Genomic DNA, 23756 nt, shown 5'->3' with positions numbered 1-23756 from the left:
TTCCTGATGAATTTAATTCAGGCAAGGTATGGCTGTTTGTGTTCATTATTAACTTTAGGCTTTTTTAATGAAAAAAATGTTTTGTAGAAAAACATGCTTGCTTTCCTCAAATGTCAGGTATCAGACAATGTATTGTTTTGGCATTGTTACCAAAAACTCAGGTGTTGTATTGGTACCGATAATGAAATTTTACTAGCTAAATAAACACTGATGGTGAGTTGTGTCTTCGTACTACATTAAGGAAGTTACTGTACTGTTTAAGAAGTTGTTTATAATTGTCTGTTACTGTGTGGTTTTAATATTACCACATTACAACCTGCAAGCATTAACATACAGTAACAATGACATTAATTTCATATACTGTAAACTGAAAGAAGAATAATGCTAATACTGAGAAATACAGCACGTTTTAATATGTTGCTCATTGGTTCTGCTACTGTACCAGAGGTTGGCTTTACTGTTGCCAAAATGTTATTCAGCCTCATTTATCCCCTCCGTTGGCAGTTGGGGCAGTGGTCTGTGTTTATGATCTGGATCATTTAACCTCATCAGTGGTCTCACCCTGTTCTTGCATAACTCCAGTATTCAATACAACTTAGAAATATACACAGCATGTATGTCAAAGATATTTATTTGAAAGTGAGGGGCGGCCTGCACATGCTTTCGTGTGGATAATATAGATTTGGATACGTTTGGCAGAGAGCCTGGCTGGGACATAGGAGAGATTGATTAAGACGGGGTCTGTAGTTTAATGAGCGCTCCCTCACACTGGTAGGAGCCTTATGGGCTTCGTTCACAGCCTGACCAGAACCAAGCGTGGAGACCAGGAACCAGGAATCCCTCCTCACTTTTATTATGCCTCATTACTACCTCCACCCACCCCCCATTATTCATACAGCACTGAGACCGTTCCTACGCTGTAGTTGGACGTCAGTCTGTTAAGGATGTTTACTTGGTGGTGAGGGTTTGCAGAAGCGTAAATATGTCACTGTGGGACAAAGAGTGTATGTTTGTCCGTGGTAAGTGCCTAAATGTGCATTCCTTAGACTTGATTGCATTTCAGTGGCAAAACTTTCTGTTGAATCATTGTTAAAATTATGTGGTTTTCCAGCTTTGCAAGTTATGAAACAAACTACAAGCTACTTTGCTAAGTGGATACCTCAAATACCAGAAGCCCAACAAAAGCAGGACTATTTTCATCAATCTGAACAGAACTGTGTTTTCTGAATTCCTTCGAGAGAAGATCTGCCTCTGTATTCTGTAGCCAAAATATATTAATAAACCTCTTGCAAGGTAATGTCTCATTTAAAACCAAAATGAGTGAAAGGAAGAATAATTTGATGCACAGGCTCTTCTTTAACTTTTACACTTTAAGGATTTTATGGAAATGTCTTTAAAAGGCTTGATGGTTCAGTAAGTAAGTTATATTTGCTTAAACCCTCACTAGATACTGGCAGTAGTACATGAGACAGACAATCTGTGAAAGAAATGTGGTTCCTCTGGCTAATGGCATTTGCAAGGATCCACTGCGACCCAATCAAAACAACCAATGAGAGCTGGGAGCAGTCTCTAGCGCAGTGTCAATCCCGGCTTGTGCACACCACGCTGTGCAGCCCCCCTCCTCGCGCATGCTCTTAATCAGTCAAGCTCAGAATCTTCAGCGTGCGGCAGTGGCTGAGAAACAACCACCAGCAATGGACGAATTCAACATCTCTTTTGCCAACAACACTGCAACTGTGTTTTGTACAAAACACCTGTGTGATCATGTCCCAGCTCCACATGGAGCTTCGGGCTCAGTATGCCATTCAATGCCATGGTACTCGTATCGAAGACTGGCAAAGAGGCATGGTGACAGTGGGGAATAATTTTTGCGGGCGTCACAGTTACCTCTAAAGCCTGGAGTCCTGGCAAGGCTTTCACCATGGAGAGCAAGCCCTACTGGGGATGAGGTTTTGCAGGGCAACCGGCACCTTCTGGTGCCATATGAACTTGTGAGGTTTTTTTGGAGGGGCTTAGGGGAGTGATACAAGTAGCTGAGAGAGACGCAAAAGTTGTGTGTTCAATTGTTGCCTACTGCAGCTTTTAATGAACATCATGATAATCCAGTGACCCCAGGCTTGGGTGGGTCACGGCATGTGTCATCATTGGGGTCAACAAAAGGTCAAAATAGACATAGACTGGGATGTCTATGTCTGTGCCTGAAGGGGAATTCTTTTCTATTTTACATTTGACCTGCACGTTAGCATCTCCACTTTCCTGTGGTAAACATAATAAAGCATGTGAAGTAAAATCAGTGATGCTCTGTGAATTATTGGCAGGGCAAACATAGGCCTGTCAAAGCTGTCAACAAGGATGTACAGAGACATGCTGGAAATAGCTATAGGTTAGCAGTGCATATGTGTGTATAAGCCTGAATACTGGTAGACATGGCGTGAACGAAACTATTTCTTTGTGTGTGTGTGCGTGCATTTCCCCCAGACCTCCGTGTCCTACGTCTATCTAATTGCTTGATTTGCAGCATGGACATTTTCTGCAGGAGCTTTATTGAGTGTGGTAAGTTCCAGCTTACACCGCCTTGGGGCTGACAGCATGTGAGATGTTTGACAGCTCCTCTGTCAGCTTGCTTTTCTCTGTCTGTCTCTCTGTGTTTAGCCATTCCTGTGTCTGACCTTGCTAGCCCTGTTGAATGTTTTATTATTCCTCCCTTGCAACATGTTGAAAGGTAATCAATCGATACGAACAAAGATGCTATCTCTATATGGATAGCCAAGGTCAAATAGAAAATCCTCGTGTCGGAGGTTGGCATCATCATAAATTAATGACCTATTGTTATGGAGTTATGCAAGTTTGTTTGTACTCCTTTCCTTGTTGTGTAGTGTATTTTGTGTGTTCAGGTTATTAAATTGTTCAATAACTACTAGAGCATATTCGAGCTTTTTTATCAGCTGAGCAGTGCTTAACATTGCAGGGGTATAAAAGACATTCCCTATCTCTGGATTCCTTTCCCATTATTGAAAATATTTTATGACTTGTATGGATTTTCTTTAAGCACATGGATAAAAAGAGTATTTAAATAACCTTTTCCTGGAGCCCACAGTCAACTGCAAAAGTTTCAACAGGTGCATTTGCCATTGTTGCCCTCATAGCAAATCTTTACCTTCACTCAACACCACAGACACAACCCCTCAACCTCAATGACATCATGTCACTGAGGAAATATAGCTTTTTTAACCTAACACAGCCTTTCAGCCTTGAAGATAGCAGAGAGGAGTCCCACCTGGTTCAGCTTTTTTCTTCTTCCTTTGGCAGTCCTCCATGACTAGTAAACACATCAACTCTGACAATCCTCTGACCCATATCTGCTGCAAGCCTCCCCTTGCTCTGACAGTCTCTACTAGAGCCTCTGTGACAGTAAAATCACAGAGATTTACTGTTGGAGGTAAGCAGTAACTAGAGATTCCTCATGTGGGCAGGTAAGAGGTCACAGCTAAGAGGCGGGATGGCTGGTTGGTTCTGTGTGAAGGAGCGTCTGCCAGTGACATGTGAACGGGAGGCCAGGTGCTAATTAGAGCATTGGGAACGCAAACTAGCTGGCTGGCGGGACAGCGTGATGGACAGGTTGGCATCTCAAGTTTCAGCTCCTACAGGGAATATTAGCCAACACCTTAGCAGGTCAGCCGTGCAATGAAACCACTCTGAAACATCACTCTGCACAGACACACACACACACAAGGGAGAAAATACACTCTAGGCTTACATGTCATATTTAGATGCAGCGTCTGCTTTGAGAAGCCAATGTGAAAGAAGGCATACATAAGAGCTCAGTTATTCTGTCCAGCCATGTGATTCCCATTACGAATGTCTGGATATATCTAATTGGTGACAGACAACAATCGGAAAACTAATGAGGCATTATTAGATATTAAGTCTTCCCTGTCTGAGCAAATGCTAGCTTCTGTCCAAGACAAGTAGTTGCAGGACAGTAAGTTTGTGCATGCTGTTTGCATTTTGAGTGCTGAGCACAGCCTGACTGGGAATGTGGAGTATGCCTGTTGGACAGACAATCGGACGACTCTGTCAACCAGCGCAAGACGTCCTGGGTGGTCTCCATGCCCTGGAACGACACCTTAACTTCCCCTCTGACATATGTATACGGCACCAGTCATTACTGTATACCATCAGGGTAGTCCCCAAGGAGAGTGGATGGCAGTCCTGTTCAGGCAACAGCCATTTTTTATTTCTAGAGGGGCCCGTCAGTTGCCAGGATAAAATCTCTTACTGGCGCAGTATGTGTTAGTGGGCCAGCGCTGTGTTAGGTAAGTGCAGCCATCCAGAACTGAACCTGAAGAGCTCTTAGTATTGTCCAGACAAAGAGCAATGGTATTTGGCACGAGGTTTGAAGTCAGGCCTCCTTGATGAAACCCACTCCATTTTGTGAGGATGGATGAATTGCAAGGGGGGCGGTGTAAGCCTGTGCTTCAATATTTATCAAGACCAGTTATTGGGCTCCTCCCACTGGCTGCCCCTGACAACCGCAGAACAGGTTCCCCTTAAAGTGAATGGAAAGCAAGACTCATTAGCATTGAGCTAATTTATTCACACCATCCTTTCAGGTACAAGCAAATTGATGAGGGCTGATTAGCATGGGAGACACCAAAGGTTGGTTTGTGATTGGCCTACTGTCCAACCCTGAAGTGTTAATTAGGTGCAGGGACCTTTTGGCTTTGTTCAGATGCTGGTGTTAATCAAAAAACTTGACACTCCAGATCCCCAGTCAATTTTGTGAAAGCTGTTCATCCCTGCTTCACAAGGGATAAGCTAATGTTCTGACAAAATAATCCCATATTGTTGTTCCACGCTGATTTTATCACCTTTTCATGTTGAAAAGTCTATGCAGATGGATTTTCATGAGGTGACTCCCTCATTTGGCAAGCAGCAGGGGGGATCTTATAAACCACAGCTGTGTTTTTCTGTCTAAACCACTTTTCTCCTTCCACATTTCCTTTCACATTCTCCCACCTCTTGCTATCTCCCATCAAATTTGACCCCAAGGATGTTGAATTGACACCAGCTCAGTCAGTTGGCACCGGCTCCTAAAGCCTCAGTCACGGGCGATCCGAAAATACAGTTGCCTCTCTCATAAAGATCCCACATACTTTCCAGCCACTGTGAATCTCTCATTTTTACGATGCTGCATTACAACAAAACACTCCTTGTATGGACATCCCTAAACAGAACCATGGAAGCGTTGTTTACTGCTGGCAATCATTGCTATAAAGCTTGGTTATTTGTTCTCGCAAACAATTTTGGAGGCCACGTCTGTCAAAAACTCTTGAGTGAAGCCTCCCTGTGCTGGTTATCTTTCCTTTCCTTATCACAACAGAAAAAAAGGTTAGTCAGCTAAGTGAGCACTGCAAATCTTCTTTGCACTTTCATTGCTGCCATAAAAACAGGGACACAATGGCATGTCCCTTCCTGTTACCCACATTGTTTTTCTATTTCTACTTGTTTTTTTGGTTCAATCACATAAAAGAAGTATTTTTTTACCCTGTCAGACTTAGTAGCTTGTTGCCTCTCTAGGTTATTACCCTGGAGCCTGTGCCCATGAACAATCAATTCTCTTACGGTTTACAGAAGGCTGAGTTAGCCGCTCCAATGATCACAGCTTGTAGTTTCAGATATCTTTTCTTTCAGTCTGTAGTGACAGCACAAACAAAAAGTACACTCTGTTGTTATAAACCAAAGGGCTGTTTTTAATTTTGAAACAAAGACAATGTCAGACACAACACCAGACTACCTCTGCAGTTCAGACTTTGACCTAGGACTGTTTTTAGTATAAATTAATCACTTAATAATTTAGTCCAAATGTCAAAAAGTAATGAAATAAGACCTCTGAATGAGTTTTTGTCCAACCAAAAGTCCAAAACCCAACAAAATGTATGGATCTAATCTCAATTTGTAAGCCAACTTTTAGATTAGAAATTTGAACATTTACAATGCCCTGACAACTAGGCAACAATTTATCAACAAATTGTTTCAGGAAAACTTTGATCGACTAGCTCTTTTTTGTGATGCAGCCCATCCATATGGGGAATGTTTCCCACTAATATGATCTCTTCTGCAGCAACGAAAGCAACTTGCTGATTAATATTGAATGACCTCTGGCCCAACAAAAGGCTTTTGTGCTGCTTCCGCTTGACCACTTCACACACAAAAAAACACATCAAAGACAGAAAATGTCTCAGCTCTCCAGTCGCCACCTTGCCCTTTCCGCTAAACCCACTGTCCATCGCACGGATCAGGGTCGATTGTATCACCATTGGTCTGCTATCCAACCAATGGGACACTATGGGTCAAAGCCCACAGTCAAAGGCAGGACACTGGAGACCGCTGTGAGGTCCGCAGGGAGGTGCAGGCCCACCTGCCCTCATACATAATAGAAAACCCACCAACTGTCAATGCTCAAACCCTTCCTCTATATTCTTTTTTCAGTTTCTTTCACTCCACCTGTAATGAGGACAGCAGCAAGAAAGACAAAACAAGACATTTCACGACTCACATTACCTCAGTTTTTCCCAGTCCAACCATTAAGTTCGCAGTCCCCACCTTTGTATATTTTCACCAAATATCATCCCTAATATCATCTTCTTTCTTTTCACAAGGCAGGACTGGTTTAATTATTTTATCGTCTGTTGTCTTATCCTTCAGTATCCACAAACACAACACTGTTCACAACAAGCTGCTTGACGATGCCTGAGTAATGATGTCCACAAACACTTTTGACACTCTCCCTCTGGGGAAGTTGTGTGATCTCAACAATGAGGAATGCATATAAACTCACGAACTAACGAACCACATGTGGTCTAAAGGATTTCTTCATCACAGACACGAAAACAAAAACCACTCCAATGTTTGCTTGCTGTTTTGATAAATTGCACACATTTTCAAAATAAGGTGTCAAGAATGACAAACTGTGAGGCTGTGCTGTCAAATAACTTCATAAGTTGCCACTGAGGGAAGGAATTAGGACTCAATACTAGTAATAGCCACAGTCTACAAAGACCTCATATGAAGGTTATGAGCTGGCATTGGTTCTGTAAACACTCGGTCCCACTGCATATATTGAATGACCCGTTGTGAAAAACCTTGACGATTGTTCAGAGCAGCCCCCCTCTCCCTGATAGAACAGGTGCACCATCTGGCAATATGAACTTTTGATGTTGGTCCACAATGCTGCAGCAGTGCAGGCATGACTCATATGTTTGTATGAAATAGAAAGCAGAGCACTGAGAAGATACTGGATCCAATGGTATGTGGGCTCCAGAGGGTTTCTGTGTGTCTCTCAATGAATAAGCTGGATCCATGTGACACACCCTCGCTGTGTCCCGTCTCAGCCAGCAATAGGCTTAACTGGCCTTCCACCCTCACGAAGGAAAATGAAATTCTCATATTTCCCCCTACTGAGAAAACAATACAAAGTTCATCATAACATTAAACAGTTATTTCGCCCCACACCACACCCCTCTGAACAATTTGTTCCCCTTGTGGAATGTTCTCAAGGGATGCTGCAGCTAAAAAGACAGGCGTGTGTCGTTGTGTTGAAGACAATTAGTGGCGGGGGGTGTTAAAAGTAAACAAAGGACAAGGACAAATTATAAAAACTTGAAAAGCCATTAAAAATATAGTAAATTAACTAAGCCTCATGTTAAAAGACAGAGCACTGTATTAGAATAGATATATTTAAATTTCTATGGCTCAATTAACCAGTGATAATTCACTAATGGTGTTTTTGTGATGTATACTAAAATTATTACACATTTGTAACATCTGAAGCATTAATCTGAGTGTTTTTGCACTTAATGTTTTCTCATCTAATTCAAAAAATTTCGCTATCTTTAACAGCAGACACCAGTCAAGTCACAATGACCTACAATATCAGTCATTTTGTTAATGAACTATTCAATCAAATTTTCATTTATCTTACTCCTAAGCTAGCTTTAGTGTCCAATAAACTGTTTTTCCTATGAGAACTAAGTGGTTTAGCTAGCTATTGCATTTTAAGCTGGTAGAAAGAATGCCTCATAACCTCTTCTTTCACCTCTTGCTCTTTTCACAGGGCTTCACCCCAGTTTCAAAAGCTGTGGTTCTATGGCTACTACCCAGTCAGATTTAACTCAACCACTGAGATTATTTCTGCCTGTGTAGGCTATAATGTACGATTGTAAAACTAAAACTCTTCTCCAGACCCTCCATTGTAAATAGCTGTGTGTTTAAGGACAGCTGCCACCTTTTAAGATCCAGAAAAAAGTATCAGCTAGAAGAGTGTTTAACTTAGGATTTACCTCCAAGTGTAAAAATGAGGTTGAGTATTGTGGTCTAAAAGGTTTTGCTGAATCACCTCCAAGCCCTTATTTTGGGAAGATGTATAAAATTGATATTTTTGGCAGAAATTGGAGCCCTGCATGTTTTTAATTATCTTTTAGTGAATGTTTCACCCTTGGTGGCTTGCACGCTGGCAGAGCAAGGCGAGTAACATCTTAAGCCACACACATCTTAAACTGAGCTCTCTGTGATGCTTTCTGCGATGCTATCGCCTCAGCTTTGAAGCAGTCAGCTGATGCGATCTCTCTTTTAGAAGTTTCTCTGCTTGACAGGACGCGTTTCACTTAATTTTGTTTCTGGAAAGTCAGGTAAAAACAGAGTCGTATTTGTGTGTATATTCTTCAATAGGCGCCAGATGATGCTCTCACCACATAGGATACAATGTTCAAAAATACCCTGCTCTAACTTGAAGACATTAACCATATAAGGCAATTTACCTAAACATGGTGGATGTTGAGAGTGAAGAGTCGTGGGAAACTTGCCTGTGACTGAAGTGGTTAACTTGTCTTTATTTAAAGTTAAACACTCCAGCCTTTACGTGGCGAACGCGCCAAACAACAGCCTGTGATCAGAGTGAGGGGTGCCACAGAAAAGCCACTTTACTCCAAGATAAAAGGGCCCAGCCTCAAAAGCGTATGTCACACAATAAGGAAAATGTGACTTTAGCCCAAGGCATTGAAGCAAAGCACAGGCAACCTGTTTGTTGATTAGAGGAGTGAATACAAAGAGAGCTCAAAGAGGGTCAGTGGAGGGGAGGAAATGGAGGGTGTAGATCTACATTGCCCCCCACACCCCCTGCTCTCAGTGCAGATTGAAAAAGTGATAAATATGCATGAGTTTGGCTTAGACAGTGAGGGCCTTTGATGGTATGGTTGAGAATTCTCTATCTCTGGAGCAAATAGGCTGAAAATAACTGTCTGAGAGTGTTTACTCCGTGTATGTGAACAATGCGCACTTTTAATGAGTAGAAGATACTCTGCGGGAAGACTTTTTCATTGCCGTATATACTGCATTTCCCCTGAACATGTAGTCACAGCTTCTCTTTAATTGACTGGATACAAGCTAGGTGAAATATGAGTTATCTCTTTAGCAACAAATCATTGCGAGATCAATTTCACGCGCAATTTATTCATTGTTCATTAAGTGTCTCAGCCAATAATGATAATGTTCATAATTCAGAATAATTCAGATAAAGCATTCTGATAATTCAGATTCATCTGCTTTTATCTCAAGAAAGTGGGAGAATTTTAATTCTATATCGTTTTGTGATCATTTGTATTTGATAAAAAACTAAAATGCTATTTGGCACACAAAATGCACTTCCAAAATGGCATCTATAGTAGGGACTGTGTTGTATTGAGGATGTTGAATATGCCTGGACAAAAAACTTGCAGTGTACTGTGCTACTTGTACCTAAACAATGCAGTTTAACCAAATGGGACGTGATTACAAGTTTTATATATATACAGTATAATGTATAGGGCTGAGTTTCCATGGAAATTAATGTCTATGATATCTCAACTTTGGTACCAATAGCAAAGCCATACTTGTTTTGATTGACTTGCATTTCAAAGCCTCTTCTCTACAAAAACCCCCTTTTCATTTAACTAAAGAAGCTAAACTTCTTAAATGTCATAAACTACAGTAAGTTGCACAAAATGTCTTGCCTGTATAAAATCTGAGCAGCAAAAAGATACAGTCTTACTGAGTTTTCTTTTGAGATCACTCCTAAAACTTCTGGGTTCATCCATAATTTGGAGAGCTCTCGTTTTGATTAGAGAGATATTATGTGGGCTAGTGTGTAGCTGTTATTCTTGGGTTTAATTTAGTAGAAATAGGAGAAAACGTCTCTCATCTCAGTTTGGAAATAAACTTATTTGTATGTTTTCCTTAGCCATGTTTCTCTCTGTGTATCTCTCAGACCTGCAGGCCTCACAGTCCTTTGAACACTACAGTATATCCGATAAGGCCATGGACTACAGGATCCTGCACATGGACGAGGACCAGGACAGGATGTATGTGGGCTGCAAAGATCATGTCCTCTCCATGGACATCAACAACATCACCCATGGCACGCTTAAGGTCAGCAGATGTTTATTATTAGGGTCTGTGATTAACATTGTTGTAATGCAATGCTGGCATTTTTTTTGTCTTGCCCCCATAAAGGAGAAAATAAAATGTTTGTTAAATTTAACAGAATGTCAGGCACATCATAAAACTGCTGCAGTGGTATTATCCTAATCTGTGCAATGATATGCAAATTACTATACATTTGCCACGATCAGAACAATTTTAGGGTTGTTCAAAAGAGGCATAAAAAGGCTGGAGCTCTCTGATAGCTAATTCGGTATGCAGTGAAGGAGTTATCTTCAGTGTAATTGACAGGCATGAAATGCATAAACAGATGGGAAAGCATTTAGGTTCCCCAAGGGAGTTCTGCACCGCATCCATTTTTTCCAAGTAAATTGCTTGATATATTCATCGAGCTAGACCTTTGAACACCTCTCCCGGGTTTGAAAACACACACATTTTCCACAGACGGTTACTGGCTGCAATCACTGACACTGACACTTCTATTAAACCTGAAACTTTTAAAACATTTGTTTTGTTCATTTTTCACAAACGTTCCCTGTGATTTCTGTCTGTGCAAACAGGATATGATCAAAACTCAACGTGGGCATATGCATGTCTTATGTCTCTCTCAATCTGTTACTGGTTTCCTGTCCTCACTTCCCCACTTGTCACTTATTTAAATGGTTTTCTGTTTTTCACACTAGGTGTTTTGGCCTGCGTCTACAAGCAAGATAGAGGAATGCCAAATGGCAGGAAAGGACCCTACGGTAAGAACACTCAACTTGAATTTCTTGGTGCCTTTTAGAGTTTAACCACTAAATAATAACAAACAATAAATGACTAGAGATATAGAGATAATGTCTGATGAACTACTTACGTTTGATCTTCAAGACCACACTTTTGGTAAATATGATAAACAGCTACTGCAGATTGTAGTTCCTTTTATATTTTTTGTGTAAATGAATATGAAAAAGAATTTACACATTAATATGTGTTTTTATGTGTTATTATGTCTGTTTTGTTAAAGTTAAATGTTATACTCATGCTCAGCTGAGGGTTTTGCTTCTACCGCCTTACTTAGTCTGGTATGACCTGTAGCTTATGGTGGCCAATGTTTGCAAGATTCAGGGTGAATATTGCTGTATAATGGACACATTTTAGGGGAATATCGCTGTATGAATGGACAATACTGATTCAGTTGGATGACTTTATAACTCTTCTCAATTGTCTTTCTCTCACTTCTCTCTGCTGTTGCAATGACTTAGCATTTAAACATGATCCATGAATTGCTATTTGTAGCCACAGTGAGTGCTGTTCATCAAAAGTTGCACAGTCTGGGTTTAAAAATCAATAATAAGGGAAGCACAGAAGTGGCAAAACACAGGCAATTGCACATCTTTGTATAGAATGAGTTCACAATAATGATCAGTAATTACCAGCTATATCTTTCTAAATCATCACCTAGCTAAAAGACTGCTATTGTCCCAATTGTTTCCTTTCTCGCCCATGACTTGAACAATTCCACATCACTGCTAGCAGTGGCAATAATGGACTAAACTATCTTACACCTGGTCTGTCAACACGTCCTCATACCTAAACGACCAAATAGGTCGATTGTCAAGTGTCCCAAAACAACGAAATATAACGATGTGTACGACCATTGGAAAGTAAAACAACATTTATGACCTTTCGTCAAAAAGACATTTACGAGTGTTGGTGAGTCCTGTGACAGGTGTGGTATACGTTGTGAAACGGCGGTAGTTTTGTTAGGTTTAGTGCTACAAAAAACTACTTGGTTAGGTTTAGGAAAAGATTGTGGTTTGGGTTCAAATAAGTACACTGCATATGTCATGTGACGTGTGCAGTTTACTTATTTTGACGTAAGTCATCTACAAAAGATTACTTAACTTAAAACATGCCTACTTTGACTTTCTTCTACACTCCTGAGTGAAAGTCCCGGGTTTAATTGGCACATCCACCCCATCCCCTCCGGCCTTTATCACTCTTTATACGTCACCTGGCTTCTTCTGCCACCAGAGGTCCCGGCCTAACAAAAAACGTAATACAGGTGGTAATAAGTGATATAATATCAACCTATACAGCCATTTTTCCGGTGAGGATGAGCTGGGTCTGTACAGTCTGCATCAGATCCACAGTGGTAAACTGACTTTGGACTGTGTGGTGATTCTTTTATTTGTGGACAGGAGTATGCACACATAAAACTGCAACATATCACATGGTTGATGTACATATTCTGCTGAAAGTGGAAAAAAGTCAGTGTTAAGACAGAGAAAGACATGATAAAGACAAAGTTGTTGGAAAAGTCTGTGTAAAGTAATTTCAGAATCATAATTGATCACCTGCATCTTCTAACAGAGGAAAGGAATATCTAGCTGCCACACACCAATGATGGCATATACACAGTGTCCCTTACAACAATACTGTTGTGGACCCCATAAGTAGCTGCTAATACTGAGCTTGCTAATTGTAACTGACAGGTTAGAAAAAACAGTACATCCGACCAGCCCTCTTGCTTTTCTGACATGATGGTCGCGCTCTAGACTAAAGGTTTTGTCAGCTGTTCCTTGTTCCATTCCTTCAAGTGGGTCTGCAGCGGAACTGTGCATGCTGCCTCCTGGGATTTCCCTCTCCCATCTGTGAGCTCGTGTCAGGTCCAACCACATGTGTAGCAGGCAGCAGATGTCTACAGGGTCATCGACTGGCCCGGAGTCCTCCTGGCATCGGCACAGTTTTTGAGGACAAGATTGAAGCGTGGGAGGATTGAGGTGGAAGCGTAGAAAAATAAACCCAAATCATTGCTTGCAAATGGGATGCATCTCATTGACCCAGAGATTTCATAACCCTGCCTGATTCTGAGCAGTACTTGTTAGCTGCAACAAGATTTAATGAAGACAAACAGAAGGACTGAGATTACTGATTCTTCCTCCGCCTCTGTTCTCCGCTAATTGGGTTGTTCTGAAATAAGTAAATCCACAGTTGCCTATAGACGCTGCAGAGTACAGAAGAATAGAGAGAGACAAGTTTAAAGAAGAAACCTCCTTAAGTTACCCTAAAAAGCATCACGATATGACCAGCGCTATGTGTTTGTTCTACATTCTCCACCATCTCTCCATCCCTTAACAGCAGCTGGGGTAATAGAGCCAGGGTTTTGTACAACATGCTGTTGCCGAAATAGAGAAGACGCTGTTTCCAGTCATTGAGTGATTTGTGCTGCTCTGAGTCACAGCCTGCCTGCTGCAGACAGGCTCCCACAAATATTTGGGTGAGCCATCTCTGTGTGGAGCCACTCAGTGGCCGTCATCCCTTTTTTTTACTTGCAGTTTCTCTTTCTGCCTTACCATTTTTTCCATTTTTCTTGGTCACTTTTTCCAACTCTTGGTTTCTTTTAATGGCAGTATATTTCATTTTCTCTCTTCCAGAAAGCCGCTCTCCTTTCTCATGGGTTTCTTCATTTGAATCAGAACCCCTATCCCTCTTTTATGGTTGCCCTCCCCATCTGTACATATTAAGTTCCTCTTCTCTGATAGAATCTGTGGTCAAGCAGTGCTCCAGAGAACAACCGCACATTGTTTGCGCCGGAGGGTGGCATCGAAGAAGAAATATAGACCAACTAGGTTGATTATGTCTGGTTGCTGCTAGCTCAAAAGCCACTTTGTGATCTCAGTGTGATCACCACTTCAACTTGAGGCCATGAGGCTGGATTACTTTTATCTGAAATCGCCACAAAGGCGCGTGTGTGTGTGTGTGTGTGTGTGGATAGGAAATGAGAGGAAAATAAAACAATTTGCGGTTACATACCGGTATGTATATGTCACTCTGAAAGTGAAAAGTCAGGAGAAAGCAAGAGAGACAGAGAGAGATAAAGAGGAGGGAGAAAAATAACAGAGATGGGTGTGGCAGTGAAAATTCAGTTGTTTTTCGTCAATAGCTCTCAGTGAAGCTGTGCACCAACCGTGAGCTGCAGCAGCTGCCATTCCTGCAGTGATGGCCAAGTTCCTGACGGCTCCCTGGATACGTGTTCCTCTCCTCCCCACTTCTTTCCTCTCCCCTCTTCCTTTCTCCACTGGTTTTCTGCAAACTCAGCCTTAATTAGCCACAAATCCTGCACTGCTGCTGCTGCCGTTTGGGTTTGGGAAGTGAAATCAGAGATGGAGAGAGATCAGTAATCTCCCTTACCTTGATATATCACATATACCACTGACACACTTTTTCCACTGGCCTTAATACCAGACCAGTGAGCTGTGTGATTGTTTGATTGTGCTGTATGTGAATGTATTACCGTCATAGCAAGCGAGATACGTTTGAATTACTCCCTCATGGAATAGGACACTTAAGGAGAGATAAACAAGTTCTGTTCACCTTGACCATATCCTGTTACGTCTGTGTCAGTGAATCATAACTGGGATTTTAAAAATACAAAAACAGTAATTATTTTTTACAGTGTTGTAATGGATTGGAAGAGTGTTGCCTACTGTTATTCATATTGTTATTTTGTTATTCTTCTAACATTAACGTGACACACTGTAATGTCAGCTGAACAGCGGCCACTGTGGCTACAAGTTATGAGATAATGCTGAATGCCAAACTACTGTTTTGCATTTAGCTAAAATGCTAAGCTATTGTAACAGTACCACAAGTGAAGAAGAGTCATAAAGTTAGCAACTGACTCACTAATGTGCTTTATCTTTGCAAACATTACATAACATTAGCTATCATAAGTAACTGGCCATTCCAGACTAAGGCTGTGGCAAAACTCCTGAGTGTGATGAACAAACATTTCACTGCTGACTTTTTTATTGTTGTCTCTCACCTACTGAACTTTTCATGTGTCTCTTTTTGTTTATCTGTATTTTCCAGCACGGCTGTGGGAACTTTATCCGGGTGGTGCAGCCTTATAACAGAACTCATCTGTTCATGTGTGGCAGCGGAGCCTACAGTCCTGTCTGTGTATACGTGAACAGGGGCCGCAGACCAGAGGTGGGAACACGATGACAGATTCACTTCACTAAATATACAAGCTCCTGTCATTATAAACAGTGTTTTGGGGACATTGGCCTGGCAGTGAATACAGCCATTATTGTAACTGTTGAGAAGCTAGAGACCAAAATTGTTCAAGCGTTCGGTAGACTCTTCTCTCTGGTAGTCCATTAAAATACTTCAGGATACAATGCAGGCTGCTGAATGATACCACACCATTAACACGATAAGTGAAAAAATAAGAACATCTAGTACCTCTGATCCTAAATTATATGTATGTATACTTTATGTGTGGATTTAGTATTATTAAGATTAAAATAATTTGAAGGGGTTTGGCAATGGAACGCTTTGTAAAGCTAAAAATAAAGAGCTAAAGAAGAATATGCTGTGGTTCCCCTGTTGTTATTTAAACAATAAACTTAATTACATTAAATTAATTTAATAAATGTGATTAATGTGCTAATTACTTAGTTGGGACAGTTATTTATAAATATCTGTTTCTTGTTTCTTAAAAACACTTTTAGTGTTGATGTCACCCTTGAGCACAATGAAATCAAAGAAGTGTGAATACTGCCACCCAGAGCAAGTAAACAAAAAAGAATAATTTTCTGTTAGAGAGATTAAGTAAAAGTATATAAAAATGCCTCATGTGATTTTATATAAATGTTTAGATGTTCAAAACTAAATATAATGTGTTTTTGATTGATAGCTCGTCTTTACACCACTCTCTACTGGAAGGAGTACAACAGTACCATGAGTTAACAAGTAGTGGAAATGTATGAAGTGGATGACAACGAGTGCTTATGAAATTGCTATAATCTCATCACAGTTTATGTTTTCCTGATATTAAATTCATGTGCAGCATCAGATTGCATTTCTTTCTAACAATAGTATATTCTTTGACTGGTCTTCCAGTCAAAGAATATGTCACCTTAAGATAATAAAAAAAAAATAGACATTACAACTTTATATGAGCAAAGTTTTCATGTACTCAGCTTGATGCCTCATGACAAGAGATGCTCAGGATAAGAGGGAGAAAATGGAGCTCCGTGGTGAGGGATGGAGGGCCCATTTATGGCTGATCTGCCCTCATCTCCGGCCGCACAGTTCTGAAAGTAATATCAGGGAAGCCCTCCAAGAGAAAAGTGCTAACTGAGTGAACAACATTTAGCCACAGACTATCCACTCACTCCAAACACTAATAAGCAAAGTGAGAGGGCTTCCTACCAGGCTCTTTCCACGCTGCGGTGCCTTTTGTCATTTGGGGTTTTTGTTTGAAAGGCAGACTGCTCTGTTTGTAACATCTAAGCTCAAACATCTCTCAGGTCTCAAGAAAAGGGATCTGTTAAGTATAACATGCTGCTGTAGCGGGACGCTGACAGGAAGCTCAGTGTGGCCGTTTGCCTTGAGAACGTGCTCCAGACTATTAAGTTGTTTTGAAACTTGTTAGGATGGTTGCAACAGACAGGTAATTTGCACGTGTCAGTGTTTTTGTGTCTGACACGCATAGTGAATTTTACACTGCAATAAATGTCTATCTTATTGAGCCAATTAGTCTTTTATTCAGTCTTTAAATTTTTGTAGGGCGTGATAAGTCAATTCCTTTTCAGAGAAGTTACACTTGTGTCCGAAATTCCTCAGAAACATGTATGTGTACGAACAGTTGTCACATGTTGAAAGAAGACTGTTTTTTTAAAGATCCCCTCTAGACAATTTTTAAGGCATATAAAAATTCTTGGATTTGAATCATTTGTGTGATATGGAAAGTATGAATATTACATAAAATAAAAGATGCCTAACACTATACACATATTGTATAAGTTGCATATTTGACCTTGATTGGCTTACATATCTTTAACTGAGATTTAAGAACCTTTCCTACTTCAGCAGATGAACTGTATGTGAAAACAGCCTTTTAGTACCAAACTCTGCGCATACATGTTTCTTTACAGTGAACGCCAAACATCCAATTGAACAAACGAAACATCATTGAAACATAAAATTACTTGTTAAACTTGATATTTTTTGCAGTGTAAAAGTTAACATACCAGATGGATTTAGTTCACCTCCAGAACCTTTTGGCCAACAGACACGTTTTCCTGGAAAAATGCTCCCCAGCTGACGTCACTCTCATCCCATTCAAAAGACTTCACCACCATGAGCCAGATCTAAGCAGGAAGCTCTAAAATATACCCAGGTTACTGTAAGAGGCACTTGGACCATCCGCTCCACCACCAATCTGGTTGAAACTTGGCAGCCTTGGATGTAGATGGAGAGATGCCTATCCAAGACATTAGCAGGGAAATTCCTCCTCTCCTCCAAAATGGAATGTTCTTTTTACTGTCCCACGTGGGCCACTTAAGGTAGACCAGGCCAAAGCCATTTTTGCACTTCCTTAAAATCATAAGGGTGGGAAATGTGAGCAGGGCTAATTTGCGGGGCATTTGGTATGGTCATACATGCAGATTTATTGTGGTAGAGGCCACTAGGTGGAATCATGTAGCGTATAAAACTGTCTCCAAATTCTCTGACTTCCTCTCTTCTCTGTTACAGGAACAAGTATTTCACATTGACTCAAGGACTGAATCTGGAAAAGGGAGGTGCTCCTTCAACCCTAAAGTGAATACAGTCTCCGTCATGCTCAGTAGGTGCCTCCTACCTACAGATTCATGATTTCTGCTTCTTCAAAACCCCTTAAAATAATTACCAAAAAAAGAGATAGAAATGAATTTGTGTTTTCCAGGGGGAGTAATTTTTGTGGTTCAGAGCGCCAGTGTTGGTAGTGTAATTTGACTGGTGCAGTATCTGTGTGTGGACAGGCACTAAATATAGTTCACTTCAACTCTGAGAGACAAACATAAAGTTCACCAGCTGGTTAAGGCGTTGGTAGCTGCTGTCATTTTTCACACCATATGGGATGGATGGTAGAGGTGGGGAAGACTGTCATGTTAACGACTAGCAAGCTAGTCAAACTAGTCAGATTTGTTTTGCTTGGTTTTCAGGGACATCCATATTATAAAGTCAGATATATCTGACTACGACCAGTCCTAATTAAGACTTGGATGCTGACATGAATGCTATTTACAAATCGGAAATTCGTAATTACAGTAGTTCAAATATGACATAAATGTGGGCCTTCACATGTCGGACAGCCCCTGCCATTGGAGACGCAGACACAGAGGGTTGAAGCTTAAACACTGATTCCATAAATATAAAATACAAAATTTAAATTCTACTATTTTTAAAAATATTCACAATAGCCACAGTATTATTAGAATTTAGATTTTTTTGCACAAAAAGAGAGGAGAATTCAAATGTCAGCTTCACTTAACACATTCAGCACAGACCAGCTGAGGCTTATACAGTAGCTCCTTCCGGTCAGGTCGCACCCTCTCCACTCCACCCATTCTTTTTCCTTTCATCTCTGATTGAGGGGTGTTGGGTTGCTGTTGACACGACTAAAGACGACACATTGCACCCTCAGCTCTGCTTTCTGACACCCGAGCATGGCCGTGTCAGCAGCCGCTTTGCCAGCTAGAGAGCGCCTTCAGAGATGCCCAGGGTGGGAGCCAGAGGGGAGGGTGGAATAACTTAAAGGGGTAGGGCGGAAGGTGCTCTGCCAAATAGAGTCGAGGTCAAAGGCAAAGCAGTGATGCAGCACTCCGAGCATCCCTGCACCAATCAGAGGCGGTGTCTGGACTTGATAAAAATTTGCGCATAATCTCCCCATCCTCGTGTTTTGAACACTATGTGGCCGTCGTGCTGTCAACACTCACTCCTTAGCAAGCCAGTTTGGATATCGGCCACATACCCTTAATCCTCCCAAACTTGCCCCACATCCTCCAAAACACATGGTTAGGAATGGATAAATGATGAAGTGAGAGTAAAGGAATGATAATGAGCATGAAGCGGCACAAAGTCTCTTTATAGCAGCAGGACACACACAGATTATACTGGTTCAGTATTTTCTTGGTTTCTAGTTGTACTATAGAATGTTGTTTTCTTTTTTTGTTAGGCTCTACATAATCTGTGAGAATATTGTTGATTTGTTTTGTGTGTGTGCGTGCATTCCTCTAGACCAGGAGCTGTTCTCAGGCATGTACATAGATTTCATGGGGACAGATGCTGCCATCTTCAGGAGCCTGACCAAGAGAAATGCAGTGAGGACAGACCAGCACAACTCAAAGTGGCTTAGTGGTGAGCACACAAACAGTCTCTAACAATTTTGAATGTACATAAATACAATTTTTTTTTCTTTTAATTATTGATGTAAATTGTTAAAATCTCCATGTATTCCTTTCTTTCATTCAGAGCCAATCTTCATTGACGCCCACCTGATACCAGATGGAACAGACCCCAATGACGCCAAACTGTATTTTTTCTTCCGGGAGAGGCTAACGGATAACAGCGGAAATACAAAAAATATCCACACCATGGTGGCCAGAGTGTGTCCAGTGAGTGCCTTTAGCTGCGCCTAAATAAATCAGCAGTGTATGTTTTGTGGTTTTTTGTTGCTATGTGCTGTTTTTTGTCTGCAGAACGACATTGGAGGACAGCGGAGTCTGGTGAACAAATGGACCACCTTCCTTAAGGCCAGGATGGTGTGTTCAGTTCTGGAAGAAGATGGCACCGAAACTCACTTTGATGAACTGGGTAAGTAAAATAAAATAACAGGAAAACTATTGTGGTATTTTTTACATGTTACACATTTCCTTTATTTGTTGAGTGACTTCCATTTTCCTTTTTAATTTCATGGCCCATGAAACAAGCTTAAAACAAACGCTGTGTTTCAGAAAATATGTGGCCAGAGACCATCTTTATTCCTGAAAGCTCACTATTTATGTTCCAATGTTTCCAGCTTTTGCTTTCTCCATAAACAATCCATGAAACTTCCTTTGTTTGGTCTGGATTATGGCTGTAGCCGTTTATCAGTCTTCATAACAATTGTTCTGTTATTTTTGGTTACCTTGTATTAGTTCATGATCACATTATTCGAGTCTTTTTTAGCTTCAGCTTTGAAAACTACAAACACCAGTTCAAAGCATTTAAACCTGCTTTTCCATTTAGTTCATTTGACCAGTCCATCTGTCAGCATGTGCAGTTAGTAATTCATCACTTTTTTCAATCTGACCTGCAGGATGAGGTGATATGGAATATAAAGAATTTGCTGAAGGTTTTACGTGCATTTGTCTATGTGTGCACATATGTGTTTTCCCTTACAGAAAGTATGTTTTTGCTGGAAACCGATCAGCCCAAGGGCCTGTTGGTGTTTGGAGTCTTCACATCCACAAGGTAAGACCGACATCGATGAAGCCAACTGCAACATTCCTGCAGGCCTCAGTGGTTATGTTAATCACTGACTGGATATCAGCGGGAAGGGGATGTGCTCGTCAAAGGGCTTGTTACATAGAGACATCATGTGTCATGTTTCCGAACAGCTTAGTTAGAGGATAAACTATCAATTACAACATCCTGGTGGCTTCACCATATGGCCTTCGTTTTAATGTTCTTTCCTTCTGATCCCAAACAGAAGTCCTTTATTTATGGTACAGAACAAGTCAATTTGAGCAGGCCTTAAGGTTTCTAATACTATTAAAATGATGATGAATATAATTTAAACATCATGATCTTTGACATAAGAAATGAAGGAAAGAAAGGTTTACCACATAGTGTCTAAACCTCTGTGGTAACAAAAAACACACTGAAACTGATTACTCTGATTCAGCCAAAAATCTCAGTCAGCAAAGCTGCATGGCAGTTTCAGAGGAAGGAATGGTCACTTGATTCATCTGTTCTGATCTCTAATTGAGTTTGTCTGGTTAACCAGGGGTGACACTGCCACAGGCCCTCGATCTGCCTGAGGATCATAGAAAGGTTACGGTAGTGTGTCCTGGCTCAAAGAAGCTAAACCAAACAGTGGGATCCTTGAGGTTTCTTAGCTCTATATTATTCCTATCTGTGTTTCTTCCTTCATCTCCACTTTGCTCAGTATGCTTCTGCTCCCCTTTTCAACAAAGCCTCTTTTATGTGTTAAGCAGTGTGGTTTTAAATGACTGAGCCAAACCACATCAGATCAGCAGGGGGACATAGGTGAGCCGTCCCCACGGGCGAGTGTCAGCAGTTCCACCCAGACTGGATAACTCACACATGTTTAGAAACAGAAATCTTAATAAACAACTGTAAAATATTTAAGCTGGGCGGGTCCGGGGTTGTGAGTGTAGTAGGTTTCCACTGTTGTTTTTTATTAATGTGTGCATTTCCTCAGCTCTGTGTTTAAAGGCTCCGCAGTGTGTGTGTACAACATGGCCGACATCCTCACCGTCTTCAACGGCCCCTTCGCTCACAGAGAGGGGCCCAACTTTCAGTGGGTAGCCTTCCAGGGGCGCATCCCTTATCCAAGGCCCGGAACTGTGAGTGAATTTCTAGACCATTTATTTATTGATTGATTGATTAATTAAAATTTCACATTAAATATTCATCTTAACCTGACCTCCATACACATCTCAAGCCAGTAAAGAAGTAAGGGGGGAAAAAAACTTGTATTACAAGCCTCTTGAAAAATGAATAAGAAACATCAGGGATTTACAGGTAGAATGAGTCTGATTTTCCTTTTAAAAAAAACATATGTAGACTCATACAAAAATAATTCATCTCAATCATCACTTATGACCCACTAGAAGTGTGTGGGGTTGTCTGTATCTGCTGAGATCGTGCCTCCTTATTTTCTTGTGTTTGGGGCGAGTCTGGGCCTGGTTAATGGGACTCTCAGTACAATTCTATAATGTCATTTTTGCAGATTGTGGAAAGATATAATGTTAACAAGTGTTTGCAGGATAAAACCTGTGGGGTAGGATATGAGAATGATGTTCTTTTTAACTCGATAGCTCACTTCCTTTTGTTTCTCCAGTGTCCCGGTGGAGCCTTCACACCTGACATCCAGACAACAAAGGAGTTCCCAGACGATGTGGTGACCTTTGTACGGAATCATCCAGTCATGTTCAACCCCATCTACCCAGTGGGGAGGAGACCCCTGGTGGTTCGGACCAACACTGACTACAAATACACATCAGTGGCAGTGGACCAGGTCATGGCTGCAGACGGCAACTACCAAGTGCTTTTCCTGGGCACAGGTATGAATGTAGACAGTTCTGCAGATTCTAGCAAAGCACGCCTTACTTTGAGGGTTTTTAAAGCCTGTTATCTTATGAAGCAATAATTTCTTATGGCTATATTATTTCATATATATCCTCTGAAAAGTACCTATTTTAGAAGTAGTTTGGTTGGGTAGGAAATTGATTTAAAGGGATAATAAGTGATTGTAATCCAATACACTTTTAAGTCAGTGAATATTTCCTCACGGTACTCTCCCTTTACAGTTTTTCTTGATTGCTTAAACACATTTCTTGAAATGATGCCTCTTTTTCTCAAAACTCTAAACACAAATCCACAACTTTTGACCCAATTCCCCAAACATCCTATTTTCAGGTCAAAATGAAGCTCTCCACTCAAAAGCATTCAATCTTGCTGAAAAACCAAACTTTGCCCTCAGACATAACACACAAGCCCTCAAAAACACACACACACACACACACACACACACACACACAGTCTTACACACTGGTGAGATAAATTCAAAACAATGCAACAAAAACTGGTTATAAGTATTGTTGCTTGTGGTTCTCACCCTCAACAATCTTTTCACATGATGAACATGACAAAATAAATAAATGTAAACATTTGCACATGTTTTTTATTCCTTAGTGTACTGTACAGTACAACACACCAAACAGCTATTTATTCTGCCCCAGCATCCTGTCTTTGGTATGGGACAGGCCAGAGATCGTCCTCGTCCTCTTCCTCGTCCTCCTCCTCCTCCTCGTCGTCCTCGTCCTCCTCCTCCTCGTCGTCCTCCTCCTCGTCGTCCTCCTCCTCGTCGTCCTCGTCCTCCTCCTCCTCCTCGTCGTCCTCGTCCTCGTCGTCCTCGTCCTCCTCGTCGTCCTCCTCCTCCTCGTCGTCCTCCTCCTCCTCCTCGTCCCCCTCCCCTCCTCGTCGTCGTCCTCGTCGTCGTCCTCCTCCTCCCCCTCCTCCTCCTCGTCGTCGTCCTCCTCCTCCCCCTCCTCCTCCTCGTCGTCGTCGTCGTCGTCCCCCTCCCTCTCCTCCTCGTCGTCCTCGTCGTCCTCCTCCTCCTCCTCGTCCTCCTCCTCCACTTTATCTTCAAACACCACTCTTCCTCCATCCTCCTCCTCACAATCATCAACTTCCTGTTTGGATGAACTTTCCTGTATCCTCCGTGACGTCAATCT

At 41.3% G+C, this 23756-nt stretch overlaps 1 protein-coding gene across 2 annotated transcripts in view; it reads left to right on the top strand.

Annotated features, from left to right (window-relative positions):
• Nucleotides 1-23756, top strand: part of sema3c (sema domain, immunoglobulin domain (Ig), short basic domain, secreted, (semaphorin) 3C) — a 43861-nt gene that overhangs the window by 9813 nt on the left and 10292 nt on the right. For both annotated transcript variants that reach the window (XM_046071534.1, XM_046071533.1), the window contains exons 3-12: nucleotides 10304-10464; nucleotides 11160-11222; nucleotides 15334-15453; nucleotides 18007-18097; nucleotides 19531-19650; nucleotides 19765-19907; nucleotides 19992-20106; nucleotides 20676-20745; nucleotides 21719-21863; nucleotides 22361-22583. In XM_046071534.1, coding sequence (XP_045927490.1) covers nucleotides 10304-10464; nucleotides 11160-11222; nucleotides 15334-15453; nucleotides 18007-18097; nucleotides 19531-19650; nucleotides 19765-19907; nucleotides 19992-20106; nucleotides 20676-20745; nucleotides 21719-21863; nucleotides 22361-22583 — 1251 coding nt within the window. The remainder of the gene's footprint in view (nucleotides 1-10303; nucleotides 10465-11159; nucleotides 11223-15333; nucleotides 15454-18006; nucleotides 18098-19530; nucleotides 19651-19764; nucleotides 19908-19991; nucleotides 20107-20675; nucleotides 20746-21718; nucleotides 21864-22360; nucleotides 22584-23756) is intronic.

This window comes from Micropterus dolomieu, linkage group LG16 (genome assembly GCF_021292245.1).
Source record: "Micropterus dolomieu isolate WLL.071019.BEF.003 ecotype Adirondacks linkage group LG16, ASM2129224v1, whole genome shotgun sequence".
NCBI classification, from domain to species: domain Eukaryota; kingdom Metazoa; phylum Chordata; class Actinopteri; order Centrarchiformes; family Centrarchidae; genus Micropterus; species Micropterus dolomieu.
The sequence above is the reverse complement of the archived record's forward strand: the minus strand, read 5'-3'. Positions and strand labels throughout refer to the sequence as shown.